This window comes from Penicillium psychrosexuale, assembly GCF_028828465.1.
Source record: "Penicillium psychrosexuale strain IBT 29551 chromosome Unknown utg000006l, whole genome shotgun sequence".
NCBI lineage: Eukaryota > Fungi > Ascomycota > Eurotiomycetes > Eurotiales > Aspergillaceae > Penicillium > Penicillium psychrosexuale.
The window spans coordinates 1,549,871-1,567,540 of record NW_026643191.1 but is presented as its reverse complement, the minus strand read 5'-3'; the positions used below and the strand labels follow the sequence as shown (position 1 = coordinate 1,567,540).

Genomic DNA, 17,670 nt, shown 5'->3' with positions numbered 1-17,670 from the left:
ATAAAGCAGAAGAGTGGAAGGGTGGAATTGGGTCGATATCTGAAGTCGGTTTCAATGTCAAAAGAAGGACAAAGAGGAGGAGATGAGGAGACGGTGAGGGGCGCAAAAAGAAATGTAGGCGGTAAGGCTAAAGCGGGGTTTGATAGCCTAGATGGGGAGGCGGTATAGACCATGGGCACGTAATTAGTTGCTACTTTGTATGTCTAGGTAGCCCTGGAGGTATAGACTCAATGAGGACCTTAGGAATGTCATTATGTTTAAATCTCGTAGTGCATGAGGAAGGTGAAAGACTATTGTATGAGGCAAACATTTCAATCTCTCCCAATGATATAGATATAGCAAACGCAACAATCACACACACATCCCAGCATTTCATAATGTACCAAACATCGGATCTCAATGGCTTTTTACTTTCAGCTCATTTAGAGTCCAGGGGCACCCATATCAATGGGCTTGGCAGTCTTGGAAATCCAAAAGATCTGACCACCAAGTACCAGAAGAGCGAAAAAACCAAGTGCCACCTCCATGGCAAATGTCTTGCCAATAACCTTGGCGAAGCGGACACGGGCAGCCCAGTCAAAGGTAGTCCATGCATCCATGAGGCCGATCTTGCCGCTGCCACCGGTGATGGCCGGACGGACTTTGCCCCCGAAAGAGCGATCAAATGGCACAATAGTCTCATCCTCCTCGGGAAGCATGGAGGCAGCCACACGGACAAAGATGACACGAGCAGGCATAGATATCAAGAATGCCAGAAGAGCAGGAACCACACTGACGCCCATGAAGCGGTAGATGGCTACAATAGGCGGGACCTCCTGATCACCGGAAACATCGAGCCAGCCAGCAAGATTGGCAATGGCCATGGGGATGAAGAAAGCAGCAGCGGTGAGAACATCCTGGAGAGCAGCGGCTGGGGCAATCTTGATCCAGGTCTTGTAGCTGGGGATACGCTGGTAGAAGCGCTTTGGAGAGGGCTCGGAGATAACAATGTGCACCCAGGCCATCTGCCAAGTAGCCAGCACCACGCTCAGGACGGATTGAACGACAAACTGGCCCAAATATGAATTGGTAGGCACAGGGACAAAAGCTGACAGGAACCCGCGGGCCATAGTGTAGGCCACAAACATGCCCATTCCACGGAAGCGAGACCAGAAGCCAGCGCGGGAGCGGAGGTGCTTCACAGTGGTGCGCAGCTTGCTGGTGATAGGCTTGAGGGGAGTAGGAGCGAGCAGCTCGGGATCATCCTCGTCGGTTGGCTTGGTGGGATCGGGACCGGGAGTAATGCGTACGTAGATATCGGGGTTGGTATCTTCCACTACAGCCAGAGTGGAGATCACCATTCCATAGGTATACTCGATCTGTCGAGTATTAGTTCCACAAGGTGATATCTGGAAAGATTGTATTACTTACAGACCAGAAAGCAAGCCCAATCAAAATAGCAGTGATAGCAAACAGAGCCACCAAGCCTCCATTCGGCTCCTGCTTCTCAGGCTTAGACTGCATGTGAGTGACAGCAAGCTCGGTGCCCCGACGCATCAGGACATTAGTGACGGACATGATGAAGCCGACACTGGTGAATATATATATATGATATTCGATGGAAAAAGAGATGGAAACACGAGGTTGGAAATGCAAAGATGCGAGGGGAAGACGGGGGCTTTTATCTGATACAAAGCCAGGCAGCAGACCACTTAGCGCCGGAGTCGTCGGTACCCTTAGGGTACTTAGAGTTTTGGCGTGCTCCACCTATAATTTTAGGTACCTGGCGTGTACCCTGATCAGCCTCACGAGGAACTCGGACACTTTCTTGGACATTGCCATTTCCCTCGAACAACTTTTGTTCCCTCTATGGGATGGCCATGTATTTACTATTTTGTACTACTTTTTACTGCTTTCTACTATTTGCAAAATTCACCAAATCATCCGATGATATAAATAGAAACCCCTGGGATCATCGGCGTCCAATTCCTCCGTGCCGACCAAACATTGCCAGGTTGCCTCCGATCACCATTGGCCCCCGACATGTTAGCGCTAAATCCAGGGTGCACAGGCGAAGCCGGCTCGGCCAATTCTCCCCATCGAGAGCGAAAAAATAAATAAAAATACCGGTTGAGCCTCAATTGTCTCAGGCAAAGTGTATGTGGCTAGAATTTGCCAGCTTGTATACATTCTAGATCCAATGTGACATGCCCAACTCCCAGAAATCACCAGAAAGTGACTTTCTATAAATATCGGATATCAACCAAAGATCTAAAACGAACCCAACATGACCAGAAAGATGCGAACCAATCAAAGCCAACTCATGGTCGCAGACAACCATCCGTGGATGGGAGACAAAACGCTGAAAAAAAGAGATCAATCATGGTATGTACACAACAAGAATTCTCCAACTTTAGTCAAATAACTTCTTCATGCCCTTGTGTGCCAGCTCAACGCCGAGGAAAGTGGCGGCATTGGCAGGCACCGCACGGGCAAGAGCGGGTCCGAATCCAGGGAAGAAGGCCTTCAAACCGCCGCTAGCGTAAACCGAGCGGATAACACCACCCATGGTAGGCTTGCCCGGTGCGCTCTGCAGGCGGGACTTGATGGTGTCAACGGGGAAGACAGGGATCCACATGGCGATACCGGCAGCACCACCAGCGCACACAACGGCAGATAGGGAGAGCTCGCCCGTCACGTTGCCTTCGGCATCCTTGGGGGTCAAGGAGCGCTTGATGTACTCGTACGCCGCAAAGTAGGCGGCCGAGCCGGGACCATCACGGGCCAACGTCATGGCGCTACCACGGAACACGCTGCGAACACCACCTTCCTTGTACAGCTGGCGCACGACATCCAGACCACCGGAGTACTGAGGTTTCTCGCCCGGAGCCAGTTGCTTCTGGCCCTGGATCTGGAGGAGGACCTTGACACGCTCGAAGGGTGCCGTGATCAGGGTCATGGGGATGGCGGAGAAGAAGCCTGCAGAGGAGATTTGTGCAATGGAGTACTGCGGGGTGTCGTTCTTGACGGGGACGGTAGAGAACTTGCTCACGAGAGTCTTGCCCACGTCGTAACCCTAATTTATTGTTAGTATCGCTTTCGGACGGGCGCTCGCAGCTGTGGGCGCAGAGAAAAAGAAAAAAAGACGAACCCAAAAGCTGACGGCAACTGTGAGACAGGACTGGTTAGCTCATAACTCGACCAATTTCAGATGTGAGAGCCATTATGGCGCATGCTAGAGTACTTACACATGGGAGTAACTCCGACAAGCGGCGCAGAGACACCGGCATACAATCCCTAGGAACCATTGTCAGTTCGGTCGCAAAGTATTCAATATGTTTGTAGTGATCATACTCGAGCCAATCCTTCACGGGCTACCGTCTTCCTGACCACATCCATGGCACCTGAGTAAACTCCCTTTTCGGCCGTCTGCAGGCGCACCTTCACCAGATCAAACGGGTGTCCGACGACCACGGCGCAGAGACCACCAACGGCACCGGCTGCGAGAGAGCGCAGCTGTACAATTGTCTGGTTGACGGCCTTGGTCTCGATGTCGTTGATCTCATTTTCCAGCTGCTGCGCGGTGGGGGAGGTAGAGGAAGACATTGTGGGCGAGTCGGAGCGGGGAGAGACAGGGGTGGAGATAGGGATGGAGGATGAGAGAGGAGGGGTGAAAACTGAACTGCAGGGGCCAAGAGTAAGATGGGAAAGTAATTAGTAGCGCAATAAGAAAAAATTGACCGGGGATCTTCAAATGATGGAGACGGAGACACAGCCGAAGCCGACTGGCCTTCCCCGGACGAAGGTGTGCCTCGGTTCGGCAGCGGAAAAACCGACTCCCCGTGGTAGATACTAGCAAGTAAGAAGGAAGTTTACAGTACTGTAGAACTAAATATTATGGAGACTTTTGGCATGTTTTGCTGGTTTTCCTATAAGAATTGAATTAGAATATACTCCAACGGCGTCAGTGGCCCCGAGTGCGCCAGTCCGGGTGAACGGGAGAGCTCAACCACTCCACGTTTTCCCCGCGGAATAAAGGATGGCTGTGTCAGGATTAGGTTTACTCCATCTCTAGCCCTTCTTGAAGGGTATAGGTGCAGGGGAGATGTGAAGTGCCTGTATCGTTGCATATGTGTACATGTACGGAGTAAGTACTTGGAAGTCCGAGTTCTACTCCGTAGGGTCGCAATCACATGGAAATCCACGTGCTTTATCAGGACGAGAATTAGTATTTATACATCCATACATCCATACGTCTATGCATTCAGATGCATAAGGAAAAAAAAGCATTCAAACTGCAACACCCCATATTCAGCTACTCCTTTACCCCGGAACTTGCTGTAGAATGCAAGGCTGCGGTTTGCGCCAGTGGCGAATCCTTCTATCTCGGTCTTGGTACCCACTTGGCGTTCCAAAGAAGAGGGTTTGATTTCTTCACTTCAGTACGGAGTACTTGATTAGTGTCAACACGCAAAAAGTACAGAGTGTAAATGCATAATACAGTTTTCATTCATTAAGCTCGATTTACATTATATTAACAGCTCCGTAGAGCAAAGAGAGACAAACATGATGGTACCCATCAAGAACCCGTTCCATATTGTACCTATACAAGCCCGACGACGGCAACACATGAATCATAACCCATAAAGTAACATTGAGTACATGCGGACTCTACGCCTTCACATGTGGGACGTTTACAGAGCGAGGATAGCGACCAGGCCGAGGACGCCCATAGCACCACTGCCGACAGTGGCCATGGGGGCAGCGGCACCGGAGCTAGAGGTGGGAGCAGCAGAGCCGGAATCCGAGCCAGAGGTAGACTCAGAGCTGCCGGAATCGGAGTCGGAGGTAGACTCAGAGCTGTCGGAGCCGCCAGTGGAGGTAGAAGAGGTGCTGGTGCTAACCTTGGTCACCATGGAGCCGGAGGCGTCGGTGCTCTAGAGATAAGGTCAGCGTGGTTTTCGAGGAGGAGATCAAGTGTGTCTTACAGTGATGGTGGAAACGGAGCCAGTGTTAGAGGCAGAGGCCTCAGTGCCAGTCAATGTAGCGGTGGTCTTGGAGCCAGAGGCATCAGTGCTAGTCACGGTAGCGGTGGTCGCGGAGCCAGAGACGTCAGTGCCAATCACGGTGCTGGTAATCGCAGAACCAGAGGCATCAGTGCTGGTCACGACAGCGACGCCAGTGGTTGTGGAGCCAGAGGCATCAGTGCCGGTCACAGTAGCATCGGAGCCAGAGGTTTCAGTGCCAATCACAGTCTCGGTGGTCGCGGAACCTGAGGCATCAGTGCCGGTCACGACAGCGACGCCGGTGGTCGTAGAGCCAGAGGCATCAGTGCCGGTCACGGCAGCATCGGAGCCAGAGGTTCCAGTGCCAATCACGGTCTCGGTGGTCATGGAGCCAGAGGCATCAGTGCGGGTCACGACAGCGACGCCAGTGGTTGTGGAGCCAGAGGCATCAGTGCCGGTCACGGTAGCACCAGAGCCAGTGGTAGTGGAGTCACCACCAGCACCGGAGATAGATCCAGAGGTAGAGCTAGAGTCAGAGCCGGAGATAGAGCTGGAGTCAGAGCCGGAAGTAGAGCTGGAGTCAGAGCCGGAGGTAGAGCTAGAGTCAGAGCTGGAGCTGGAGGTGGAGTCAGATCCCGCGACACCGCCTGCGATATAATGTTAGTTTACCATATCAAGTGTTGGAATTATTAATAGTCACGTACCAGGGCACTTAGCGACGGCCATAGCGAGAACCGCCTCGGCGTCGTCGTTGGGGCAGGCCTCCTTGGTGCAGTCACGGATACCGTACTTGTAGTTATTGCTCTTGCACAGGCAGGCGAGGTCACCGGACTTGCAACCCAACTCGGAGGCCAGGTTGCTCATGTTGTTGAGACACATAGTCTAGAGTCGATAAGGATTAGCATTGAGCATGATTCAACATGGGATTAATCGAACTTACAGCACACTCCGAGGCAGCAGACTCAGCGGCGACCATGCCAAAAGCGGCCATCAAGGCCAGAGCAACGGGGGAGAAGGACTTCATGATTAAGAATTAGGGGAGGAATTGAGGATTCTCGAGGTCAATGTGTAAGGGACGAGGAATTGGCAAAAGTGGAAATTGAAAGAAATCTGGAGATGGGGACCTTTTATAAAGACAGGCCTGAGAAACAAAAACAAAGTCTGCATCAATCTCACCAGCCACCTGCCCCAGACTATAAATTGAGTCTCCATAGTTGACAAAAGAGGAATAAAGTGGACGGAGCAAACGGTAAAGCCCAATCACCGTAGCGGTGTGGATTGCCTGGCAAGGCCAAGTTGGGATTATTCTGCGACCCAACGTGGCGATGAGAGAATGAATCGATTGCTTAAGCGATATGAAGTCATCACAACATCCGAATCCTGGATTTGCCCTCTGTAATGGCCTGAAATGGGGTGATCGCCCCGGGGATAGCTCACACCTCTTCTCCATCGTCGATCTCATAGGTCCATCTAATTTGCCAGGGGCCCCGTTCGGAATTGAATTTTGGCTTTTGGCTTTTCCACGATGTTCTCCATTATTGGAGCCAGCCCTCCCATTTTGCCGATGGGGTAATCCGTATGGCTGGCATCATTAGGAGTAACCAAGATTTTGATGGTGGTTGAGCTTCCAAGCTTTCTTTCCTCCCTCTGTTCACCGATTTGAGCAATGTTTATGGTCAAGATAGGTGAAGATCGACGGGTCCCAATCGGAGCTGAGGCCGGCGCTAAACTGGATTGTCGAATAGTCAGAGACACTCCGATCGCACTATTGAAAATTTGAAAACTCAGTTGTTGGGACACCGCTATCTTGTGGCTGAACCTTGGGACACAGCCACACTATCAACACCATGCTATGGACTCGACGCTATTCCGGACTCTGGACTCTACGGACTTATTACGGACTGCTATTATGTATTCCCCGATACTGTATATTGTAGACGGAGGTCGGACTATAAACTGCCCCGTTCTGTATACACAGGGTTGATTCCCAAGCTTGTTTCCGCTTTCAAGGGATACCCCTGGAAAGAAACTGGGAGCTTTGAGATACGTAACAATTGAATTGGAATCATTTGACTTGCATCGTCTCCTTCCTTTTTTTCTTTAAACTAGTAAAATATTCCGCAGATCGGAATCAAACATCCACCTTGGATGCGAGATACTACGGACTCCACATGAAGATAATGCATGGAGATTTACGGAGTATGTGCTCCGTACAGACCTTATATAGAGTACGGAATAATAAACTAAAATTGATTAAGCTAGGTACATAGCACTATCCGTACAATAATAATATCAATTGCCACTTTACTTTGACAAATCCCTAACCCCCAAGGTTTATACCAGGTTTGACGGCGTCCGGTGTTATGACCATGTGCTAATCTTCTATTTCCTGATTGCACTGTTGACATTTGAATATAGTCTAGGGCTACGCGCCAAGCAAGCTGATGTCTAGCAAGTGCGGCTGTGCGGAGAACTCCGTACAGCATGTTCCCGCTATTGTATGAGCCCACATCGACTGAAGCTCCCATTCGTGCAGACGTCAACATCGTGGGAACCTGCATAGATTCACCTTGGTCCCTTGGCAAATTTGAGACACCGCTATCTCTGACTTCGTATGTTGTATTCCCCAAGGCTGCTATCTCTGACTTCCACAATGCTGAGGTTCAGTATCTCTACTCTACTCCGTACTCCGTACTCTAGCTATAGTTAGGATTAACTGGTAAAGTCCAACATTGCTAGTAATATTGACGTTACATCGAGTCCAACGCTACGGAGTACTGCCTGGCTTATCTGGACTTCCCCGCTTCGAAATCCTCGAACTTCTAAACCTCCGCGACCTAGAAAGTTCCAATTATTACAACTACAAACTCAGTTCGGTTTATTAAAATGATTCTCAGAAGTTCAAATTCGCCATTGACCTCCGAGTTCGATGCCTTGGTACAGCAGCAGATGGACAAATGGAAAGTCCCCGGACTCTCCATGGCAGTGGTTCATGGCTCCAGCACCTGGTCAAAAGTATGGAGACATAGTGCACTTTCTTATTACAGACCACTAAACCACTTTTAGGCGTATGGATTCGCCGAGTTTCCTGATCGCAAGATGACCACCGATTCTCTCTTCTCTACTTGTAGCACCACTAAAGCATTCACCGCAGCGGCCATGTCTCTCGCCATCGACGATAGAAAGGATACCAAATTCCCCCTTCGCTGGGATACCCCAATTTCGTCCATACTGAGAGATGATTTTGTGCTGGAGAACGACTACAACACAATGCATACTACCATAGAAGATGCTCTATCGCACCGCTCAGGGCTATCGACTCACGACGCTTGTTTAAATTTAGTGCATCCCCAGAGATCCCTGCGCGAAGCTGTTCGCAACTTGCGACATCTTCCTATAGCCTATGCGCCCCGCACTACCTTCTCCTACAACAATAACATGTATATGGTGGTATCCCATGCATTGGAACAAATTGAAGGCCGAACTCTCGGCGAGACTCTCAAGAAACGTATTTGGGATCCATTAGGAATGAACGACACATACTTCTCCGTCACAGATGTCTCGAAGGACCCATCTCTTCGTCCTCGACTCGTACGAGGCTACACCTGGGACCCAGACACCAACACCTACATCGCAGAACCATACATGAACGACGTCGCTGTGACTGGAGCCGGCGCCATGGTGAGCAGCGTACTCGAGTACACGAAGTGGCTGCGCGCGATGATCTACCAAAAGGGTCCCATCTCCTCACAGGGCCACGCAGAACTCCTGAAGCCACGCACGGTGATCACAGATTGGGATGAGATCGTCGCACCTCCTGCGGTCCCATGCCATCTCTATGCCCTGGGATGGTTTGTGAGTAGTTACCGCGGCGAGCCGTTCTACTGGCACAGCGGGAGCTGGCCCGGATTCGGCATCATGGTGGGCTTCCTGCCGAGCAAGGGCTTTGGCTTTGCTATGATGGGTAATACGACGAATGCCCGAAATGCGCAGGTGGAGATCTACATGCACCTTCTAGATCAGATTTCCGGAGGATCGCGGATCCCACGCCCAGTGGCAGTGGGCCAGGCGACAGAACTGGAAAATAGGAAGCTCAACGCCAAGTCTGAGTGTGTGGACGAAGCTATCAAACGGCTTTATCCGTCTCTGCCTGATCCTGTTATTCCCCATTCTCTGCAGTTGGACCAGTATGCGGGGACATACGAGCATCCTGCGTACAGTTCTATCACTCTATCCGTCCGAAATGGGTGTTTGGTTGCAGATCTACTAGACCGTGCTATTCCTTCCCTTATCACTCTCGTCCATGCAAGCGGGGAGTTCTTTGTGGCGCATCACTATCAGCCTAGGACAGTCGGATCTCTCTCTAGCTACTACGCTGCGGAATTCATAGTGGGTTCTAATGGAATTGCTACGGCAATAGGCCTGGATGTGGAGCCAGCTTTGAATGGAGAGAAGATGTGGTTTGATCGCGAGTACTGATTCTCAGTTATATAAATCGACGTTGTATATATCTGATATCCGTCGCCATCCGCTTGAATCTATAATTCAAAAAACTCACCCCCTCTGTCAAATTAGACCTACATACATACACATGTAGTTGCTTTTTAAATCGAAGCTTATTACCAAACCCATGACACTGACTGGATGCCAGGATACGAAAAATACAGATGCCTAGCGGCCCGAAATAGCCATTCGGCGATGCCGAACCGGCTCGGGCTCGGTCAAGTGGAGTCTCACAAAAATTTCATCTGGCAGACCAGACGAGCAAAAAGTTACTGACCGACGCAGGGATCGAACCTGCAATCTCTTGATTCGTAGTCAAGCGCCTTGCCATTGGGCCAGCCGGCCATATGATAATTTGGCTAAAATGTGCGCTATAGGGTGCGGCCGGTCAACGATGATTTGAAATTTGAAATTTGAAATTAGGTACCTTTCGTATGGTATACTCATACAAAGGGTACTTTATTATCAAGTTCAAGGGTTGTTAAAGTATATCAAACAAAAGGTATCTAATTTTGCAATTTATTGTTCAGTGAAGATGGCGCCAACACACGATATATGTTGGGGCGCTTGGCACGATCATTGGAGATATTGATTGGATATATACTCATTTCCAGGCATGTGTAATAGAGTCATAGATACACATCAGTAACCAGGGATATACATAAGGGACAAGAACAGTGAGGGTATGTGAATGCAAGAAAACGCCGTGAAGAAGCCAAAATCAGATGCCGGTTAGACCGAGTCATTCGACTCTGACTCGGCAGTGTCCGCCACATAAACATGCAGCAACATGGAGGCCTTTTCCGAAACCGTGCCTTCTTCTTCTGAGACAATCCGGGATCGGTGGCCTAGTACCCTCTGCCATCCAAGGCACACCCCCAACGAGGCCAGCAGCTGTCCGATGAAGAACCCAACCAAACAAGCCACCAACCCGGCAGCAACACCCAGCAAAGCAGGAAGGATGATGGGACGGATGATGCGCATGAAGGAGTTCTTGTGATGGCTGTGGTGGTGAGGACGGTGTCCAGCGTGGCGGTGGAGGTTAGCGGGAGTGGCCCAGAACGAAAAGAAATGAGTCTCTGGTGCCGAGCGGGTTTCATTCTCATTGCTGATGACCTTGATAGCATCGGGTTGAGCGGGAGATTCCATCGGGGGTGCCGCCGTGGTTTCCGTGGTCTTGGGCTTATCGAAAACGGAGCCGAATTGTGTCCTCCAGTAATTGATCACCCACGGCTGGCTCTTCTCGTATAGATGTCCATCTTGATCGCTGCCACGGGCTGGTTCGACACGGATGCGGGTCATCTCGTACTTGTCACTTTGGTAAGCAAGGAGGTCGACGGCTACTGCGTCCGGTGACACCAGGTTGTTCTGCAGATCGAACAACTCGACTCGCACGCGGATCATGTCCGCGATGGATCCCATGTCGTTGTTCTGGAGTGGCTCGACGTCGAGCGTGTAGGACAATTCCACGGTATTGTCACTGGGATCAATTTGGTCTGCGCTGTCATAGAGGGGCGCATTGAGCTGCATTATCACTGATGGAGGATAGAGTTGGTGGTCATTGGCATATAGGCTGCCATTCTGAATGCTCAAATTTATCGACTGTATTATATTAGGATTGAAGTAAATGGTTAAAATATAAAAAATAATTAGCACGCACGAGTCTTGACCTGACGCAATTTTCGAGGTCGTCGGTGGAGGGAGCGAAAGGGAGTCGGAGTTGATGAGAACTGGGGACGGCCGAGGCGAGGGCACTGCCTAGAGAGAGGATTACCCAAAGCAGCTGCATGATGAGCAATGTAGGATATTTAATGAAGTAAATAAAGTCAATGACGTGTGAGAGAGGGGAGAGAAGAAGAGAAAGAAAGAAAAAAAAAGAGAAAGAGAGACAGCAAGGCTTATAATGTAAAGCCTTCGTACTAAGGTTCGGTCCAATACACCTTATAAAGAGAACCAAAAGCTTAGCGTTGGTCTTAACTAGGCTATTCTTAGTGTTTGTCTCAACTCGGGAAATGCCAATGTCTCATCCTTCGCAGGTGTAACCCTAGCACGCTCACATTAATATAGATTACAACATCGATTTGAACAGCTCATTCAATTCTCTGCTGCCTAGTGACTATCGTGTACTCCATTGTATCCACCTATCCAAGCCAATCCCACCGAACCGACCGTTCTCGGATTTAATTTATCCTACGGGGTCCGCGGAGAGCGAACTCTGTTCGATAGATCGACGGATTCAAGACAGAATACAACATAGTCAGTTACGGGATCCCAATGTAGTAAGTGATCGAGTGATCAAGAAATGGCTGACACAGTCAGCGTGTCTGATGTCAGATTGAAGAGGCATTCACCATTGGACCCTGAAAATCCACCTTGGCCTGAGAGAAAATGACATTGAAGATCATGAATCCTGGCGAAATAAGAAACTGCAATTAATACGAGTACAAGGAGATACCGACTTGTATGATTTCTGTTTGTTTGTTTGTTCGTTTGTTCGTTTGTCCTGACTTACCAATGGATATCCCACGTGGGTGGAGGAATCTCAAATTAATTATCTCGAATTACCTCCAACTCTCTCATCCCTTTCCATTTCCACCAATTGAACCGGCTTATTTACACATCCTATGTACAATATACATCGTGTCTATATTGCATAACACACTCAGGTCGCCTTGTAATAAGGCGCAGTCTGCCAGAACCGACAGCGTGGGTTATTGGTCAGGTCCCGCGTCGCCTGGATGCTATTATTGCCAATGTTCATGAGCTGTGCATACTGGCCATGCTTTCGGAACACCGGTGCCAGATGAGACTTGGGCACGCCGTGCTGGACAAAGCTGGTGAAATAATCCTGCATAGCCAACGCCACGGTCGCGTTGGTGACCCCCAGGAGCGAAGAGCTGGTCTTATTGTCGTAGAACGTGTATGAGACATCCTGTCCGTGCAGCGCGGGCGGGATGCTGAACTCATACGCATAGGTCCGATTGTAGAACGCGCGGTTGATATAATCGGTATTGCACTGGAAGATGAGGTCGGAAATGACGAGCGCCGTGCGCGCGACCGAGTCGGTGTACCCATAGGAGCCGTTATAGACCGGTGGATAGAGGACATTATAGACAAAGTCGGACACGTTTTTGGGAGTGTTCGGCGACAAGGTCTTCATTTGAGTGGCCAGACCGGTGCTCTTGACGCTGTCCGGCGAAGTAAAGGCCAACCCCTCGTCCGCGTTATGGCCGACCATGATATTCAAGTTAGGATCGAAATCGCCTCGAAGCAAAAGCTGCCCTGGTAGAGCAGGAACGAAGCTGCCGTCCACAACGGGACCGTAGGTGAACTGTCCCCACTGGGACTTGGTCGCGACCTGGTACGCATTGGCCGCGATCAATTTGGCCGAAGGCAATTTCCGGGCTTGCTCAATCGTGCTGACATTAAGAATTCCTAGGAATTGTTGCAGCGTGGCTTCTTGCTCCTCTTCGCCAATGACTGGGACCCAGCCTGGGCTCTGCATGATCGCTTGTTGGAAGGGTGCAGCGCCGCGGGTGCCTCCATACGCGGTGATCTGATGAAGGATTGATCCTGCTCCGGCAGACTCTCCCATAACCGTGACTCGGGTTGCATCTCCACCGAAAAGGTGAATGTTCTTATACACCCAGTCAAGAGCAAATCGTTGATCGTGGAGCGCTGCGTTGGCCGTGCCATTGGCTGTGATACTGTCACCACCAAGCCAGCCAAATGCACCCAACTAAGAAATTAGTATTCTCACGACAGCGACGTAGGAATATATCGTTGACTTACGCGGTAATTCAAGGCAACATAAACAACCCCATCATTATTTCCCTGCTGACTTCGCTGGATCAATCCGGTTGGGTCGGAGCTGCTCTTTTCTCCCCCCACATAGCCTCCACCATAGATCCACACCAGCACCGGCGCCAAGTTCTTTCGGAATGCTGCGGCTTCACCTTTGCTGCGTTCGAAGATCTTTTTAGGCACAATCACATCAAGGAATAGACAGTCCTCGGTAGTGCGTGGGTCTTGCTTCGCCGGTTTGTACTCGTAGGAAGAAATGTTGGTGGATAGAGGGAAGGATGTATTATAGAAGTAACTCAAGAGGAACGCTTCTTCGGCAGTTGTCGACCACAACGGGGCTGCCTGGGGGCAGATCTTTCCCACAGAGCCATTCTGAATGTGATCTCTGTTTTGTTTGGGAAGTACAGGTGCCTGGAATCGCAGCTCGCCAACTGGAGGTGCGGCATAGCGGATGTTGCTGAAGTTGTAGAGGCCATGGGAGTTCTACTTATGTCAGGGGTAATGAAGATCAAAACAAAGAAGACTCAACTGACATTGAATGAGATTGCTTGGTGCAGCTCATATCCCAGATCAACTACAGGGAGCTTGGAGGCCAGACAAGCCGAAGCCAGCGTCAGCAACAACACAGCGACCATATTGACCCCTGAAGAGCAGAACAAAAACACAGGGAAAAGAGGACCACTGGAGCTTCTAGGTTTATATTAATACTAGCCAGAAATCCCGAAGTTATCCCGGTACAAAGTAATCTATGTTGTATTTCATCCCTACGTCCGAGTGGAGAACTCCATACGGAGTATATGATTGTCCAACAGAGAACGAGATCGACCTCGTAATCGCAGCTTAGTCAGAGGGGAAATCGGTCCTTTTTTTCCGATTAATATGGGCGATGATGTCAAAGCGAGACATTGCTTATAACACACCAATAAGAGATGAGATCACACTGCGCTAAATCCGGGCTGAGCTGCGCTACAAATCAAATCCAGGAAATTGTTGGCACCGACTTGCGGGGTACTCCGAGAACTGCAACATAAAAACGCCTCGTCAGATGGAGCACGCGATCAATTGCCTAGAACGGTGTTCATTTGTTACACGGTGAATCATCGACCTCGCGAACCTTGTACTCGAACATCTGGTTAGAGGGCACTTCATGCTCATTCTGGAGTTTCGCGGCACTCTCGGCGCCCGCTGCTGGCACACGGTATTCGAATCTTTTCCCGTGTGCTGGCACAGATCCGTCGGGCAGTGCATACGGAAAAGGCAGATATTCGGGTAACAGACCCAGCTGCACAAGTACTGTTGCCTGGTCCCATGAGATGTGTTCATGAAACAAGCGATCTCCGCGGATGTTGACTACAGATGTGAATGGAACGCGGACATATTTTTCCGTGGGAGGAATTCCGGGGATCCTAGGCAGATGTCAGTTAATTGCTCAGCTGAGCCACAGGAACCAATCACCCACATCCAGTCCATCTGCTTCACATGAGTGAAGACAAAGATAAACTCGTCTACAATTCGGTCGGTGCCTACTGTCCGACTAATAAGCTCCAAAGCTGTGTCGTCGGGGTTGTTGAAGATGAAATGATTGAGATAAAAATGGCTTAAACGAGCTCGTCCAATGCCTCCTGTTAGCGTTGGCACATGATTCACGTAAGGCTCTGAGACCATCGTCGCCATTGTCTTTTCGACCGAGCGTGCTTCGAATTCATAATAGGTGTGCTCATCCCAGATCTTCTCGAGGTCAAAGAACGGGCCACCCATGTGCTTTTTGACAAATCCGACAATCCGCGTATGAGCTACTCCTGCTGTCGATATGTTGAAATCCGGATGGCCTGGGATCATGAAGCTAGGAGAGGATACATCGGAGTATATGTGTATAGTCTGCCCTTCCTTCTTCTCGCCTTCCATTGGACTAGATAGCTGGAAAATGGTTGCCTGGAAGAATGGAATGTGCCAAGAGTCGAAGAATACGGCGGCGATCAGAGCCATGCCTTGAACCAGTGCACCTTGCAGACTGTCCTCGAATTGGGGAGCATAATCTTTCTTTGATCCATAAACTGATTTGTGTCAGTGGAGGCTAGTGAAAGGGCCGGGTTGACACTTCGTACCTACCAACCCAACCTTTTCCTTCGTATCACACTCGGGCCTCTCTGCTAAGCCACACTCAGCTTCTTGAAGAAGCTCCCGCAGAGATGATATGTTAATGGCGGACTTTTCATCCACAGTAATCTGTACCACTGTAAAGCTTTCTTCCGCCCATTTTTTGAGGGGTTCTGGATCAAGTGTCTTGTTCTGCTGCTGGCATGTCGCGTAACAAAGAGGTCGTATGAGAATCAGTCCTGGACCGTGTCCACAGCGGGAAAGAGGAGGATGGATGGTCACATATGGACTCAAGTCCACTGGAGCGGAAGATAAACTTGACTCGGTCATTTCGCAGTCAGAAGTTGGAAGTTGAGCAAATGGGGGGTCTCCAAGTGGCCGGCCGATCGTTATATGTACCGGCCTGTCACCCCCACTAGTGAGGATAAGGATACAAATCAGCTATGCAAGAGATACGCTCTCAACAAGCTTGATAGATCAGATACTCATCATGTAATCTTGCAATTATCGCATTTATCTCAGGGCTACTATCCACGTGACCTGTCATCCTCGGCCCGTTCATTTCTACGCGCAAGCTGTCGCTCTCCCAAGAGCACAACCCAACAATGAACGCACTTGTTCAGTCTGCCCTGACTGATGTCGAGTCCAAGCTCAATGTCCTTCTGACCAGCCTTACAACCTCTCCCACTGCTGCAGGAGCCCCCGCAGCAGCTATCGCCCTGCTCGATGCGGACGATGCGCTAACCTGCGCCATTGAAACCCTCCGACAGCACCAAGAAAACCACGCGAAGATCCTTCGATTGCGAAACGAGGCACAAAAATTGGAGGACCGAGTCAAGGGTATCGTGGGGGATATTGAAAGCTTCGAGAAAGAGATCCGCACGGCTTGTGGAGACAACGGCGACAGCGACAGCGATTTCGACTCCGACTCCGATGACGACCTTGGCGGAAAGAAATCATTACTACGGGGAATCAAGGAGATTGACTACAGGTTACTCTTGGATTTCGCACGTCGCATCAGCAAATACAACCACGAAGCAGCAGCCGATGCAGCAACAGGCGTTGTGAAACGTCAAGAACAAGGGAATACCCCCGCCGACAAAGATGTGACAATGACGGGAACAAATGGAGAACAGCCAACAGAGGAGGATGCAGAGCCAGTGGCATCTGTCACCAAAAACGCAACGCAGTGGTTGGACGAGTCCGCAAATGTTACGCGCCAGGTCTACATGCTGCCCTACCCGATGGAGGAACGGATACGGATGGGATTAATGGGTCAAATCCAGCTTTCTGCTGGTGACGATCCCGAAAAGGAGGTGGAACGGTTATTGCGCGAAGCTGAAGGTCTTGGGGCTGCAGAACCCCCAGCACCTGTGGAACCCGCGGAAAGCACAAAGCAGGCGGGCGAGGCTGCGAAGGCTGCAGCTCAGGCCGGATTATCAGCTGCTGGAATGCCGCGGGCGCATGCCCCAGCACCAGCACCGAAACCAAAGCCCAAGGCGATGCTAGACCTTGATCTCTACGACCCCGACGAAGATGACGATTGAGTGTTTTAAAGCGGGCGTTGCATTCGATTTTCATAATGATACCAGCTCAACAGCAAAAAGCCATTCAAACTTTTTTTTTTATTTTTTCAGCCGTGTCTCATTCCACATTTTGTCTGCCTCGGGGCGTTTGATCCAGCTTACGAGCCGAAGACTTGGCCGTCCATCCCCCGGAATCTCTTATTGCGCAGCGAAGCGAAGCAATTAAATCATAAATTCGTGTAATTGTTACGTGACGGTTGTTTTCCCCTTCGAGGACAGTCTGCAAGGTGCACTAGTTCATACCATAATAAATGGCACTCGTATTGAAAAGAGAGTCCCAAGAAAAGACCTTGCCTAATTAGGTTAGACCACTGTGCCAACAGTAAAATCGCTGCGCCAACAGTATCTTACCCTTCCTCCGGGTAGCACAAGTGCGTTTCCATATTTGCATCGAAGGCCACAAAGCAGCGTTGCCAAGAATTCAGAGCCTGTTGAGTATGAAATTTTCAGGAGATTGAAAGCCCTATATGTCTCTAGTAAATCAGAATTGTGGTGCTCATCATGACATCGCTCATCATGACATCAAAAATTAGTAGTACTAGTTTAGTTCCTACATCTACAAGGCCGAGGAAAAAGAACCTGGCCTGGTCAATCGAAAGTAGTAAACCATGGAGAAAAATTGATGTTGAATATCAGATCTTTTCTGTATTTTCACGGTCGTCCATGAGTACTGTTGAGCAAGGCATTCAAGCTGA

General features: G+C 50.0%; 8 protein-coding genes across 8 annotated transcripts; 2 read left to right on the top strand and 6 right to left on the bottom strand.

The window, feature by feature from the left end:
- Positions 1–422: 422 nt before the first annotated feature.
- Positions 423–1,557, bottom strand: N7518_010432 (uncharacterized protein; the record flags this gene model as incomplete). The annotated part of the gene is made up of 2 exons (XM_057191358.1): positions 423–1,358; positions 1,411–1,557. 2 exons carry the CDS (start codon positions 1,555–1,557, stop codon positions 423–425), a joined length of 1,083 nt encoding a protein of 360 aa, XP_057037494.1.
- Positions 1,558–2,392: 835 nt separating this feature from the next.
- On the bottom strand, positions 2,393–3,585 carry N7518_010431 (carnitine:acyl carnitine antiporter; the record flags this gene model as incomplete). Its single annotated transcript, XM_057191357.1, has 4 exons — positions 2,393–3,055; positions 3,131–3,147; positions 3,228–3,276; positions 3,334–3,585. The coding sequence occupies 4 exons, from the start codon at positions 3,583–3,585 to the stop codon at positions 2,393–2,395; spliced, it is 981 nt and encodes a 326-aa protein (XP_057037493.1).
- A 1,088-nt stretch (positions 3,586–4,673) lies between these two features.
- N7518_010430 (CFEM domain-containing protein) lies at positions 4,674–6,009 on the bottom strand (the record flags this gene model as incomplete). Its single annotated transcript, XM_057191356.1, has 4 exons — positions 4,674–4,916; positions 4,968–5,632; positions 5,690–5,867; positions 5,926–6,009. 4 exons carry the CDS (start codon positions 6,007–6,009, stop codon positions 4,674–4,676), a joined length of 1,170 nt encoding a protein of 389 aa, XP_057037492.1.
- A 1,862-nt stretch (positions 6,010–7,871) lies between these two features.
- On the top strand, positions 7,872–9,464 carry N7518_010429 (uncharacterized protein; the record flags this gene model as incomplete). The annotated part of the gene is made up of 2 exons (XM_057191355.1): positions 7,872–8,000; positions 8,052–9,464. The coding sequence occupies 2 exons, from the start codon at positions 7,872–7,874 to the stop codon at positions 9,462–9,464; spliced, it is 1,542 nt and encodes a 513-aa protein (XP_057037491.1).
- A 756-nt stretch (positions 9,465–10,220) lies between these two features.
- On the bottom strand, positions 10,221–11,277 carry N7518_010428 (uncharacterized protein; the record flags this gene model as incomplete). The annotated part of the gene is made up of 2 exons (XM_057191354.1): positions 10,221–11,090; positions 11,149–11,277. 2 exons carry the CDS (start codon positions 11,275–11,277, stop codon positions 10,221–10,223), a joined length of 999 nt encoding a protein of 332 aa, XP_057037490.1.
- Positions 11,278–12,150: 873 nt separating this feature from the next.
- On the bottom strand, positions 12,151–13,927 carry N7518_010427 (uncharacterized protein; the record flags this gene model as incomplete). The annotated part of the gene is made up of 3 exons (XM_057191353.1): positions 12,151–13,227; positions 13,281–13,775; positions 13,826–13,927. 3 exons carry the CDS (start codon positions 13,925–13,927, stop codon positions 12,151–12,153), a joined length of 1,674 nt encoding a protein of 557 aa, XP_057037489.1.
- Positions 13,928–14,370: 443 nt separating this feature from the next.
- Positions 14,371–15,719, bottom strand: N7518_010426 (uncharacterized protein; the record flags this gene model as incomplete). The annotated part of the gene is made up of 3 exons (XM_057191352.1): positions 14,371–14,698; positions 14,752–15,346; positions 15,398–15,719. 3 exons carry the CDS (start codon positions 15,717–15,719, stop codon positions 14,371–14,373), a joined length of 1,245 nt encoding a protein of 414 aa, XP_057037488.1.
- Positions 15,720–15,994: 275 nt separating this feature from the next.
- On the top strand, positions 15,995–16,936 carry N7518_010425 (uncharacterized protein; the record flags this gene model as incomplete). Its single annotated transcript, XM_057191351.1, has 1 exon — positions 15,995–16,936. The coding sequence occupies one exon, from the start codon at positions 15,995–15,997 to the stop codon at positions 16,934–16,936; it is 942 nt and encodes a 313-aa protein (XP_057037487.1).
- Between the last annotated feature and the right edge of the window lie 734 nt (positions 16,937–17,670).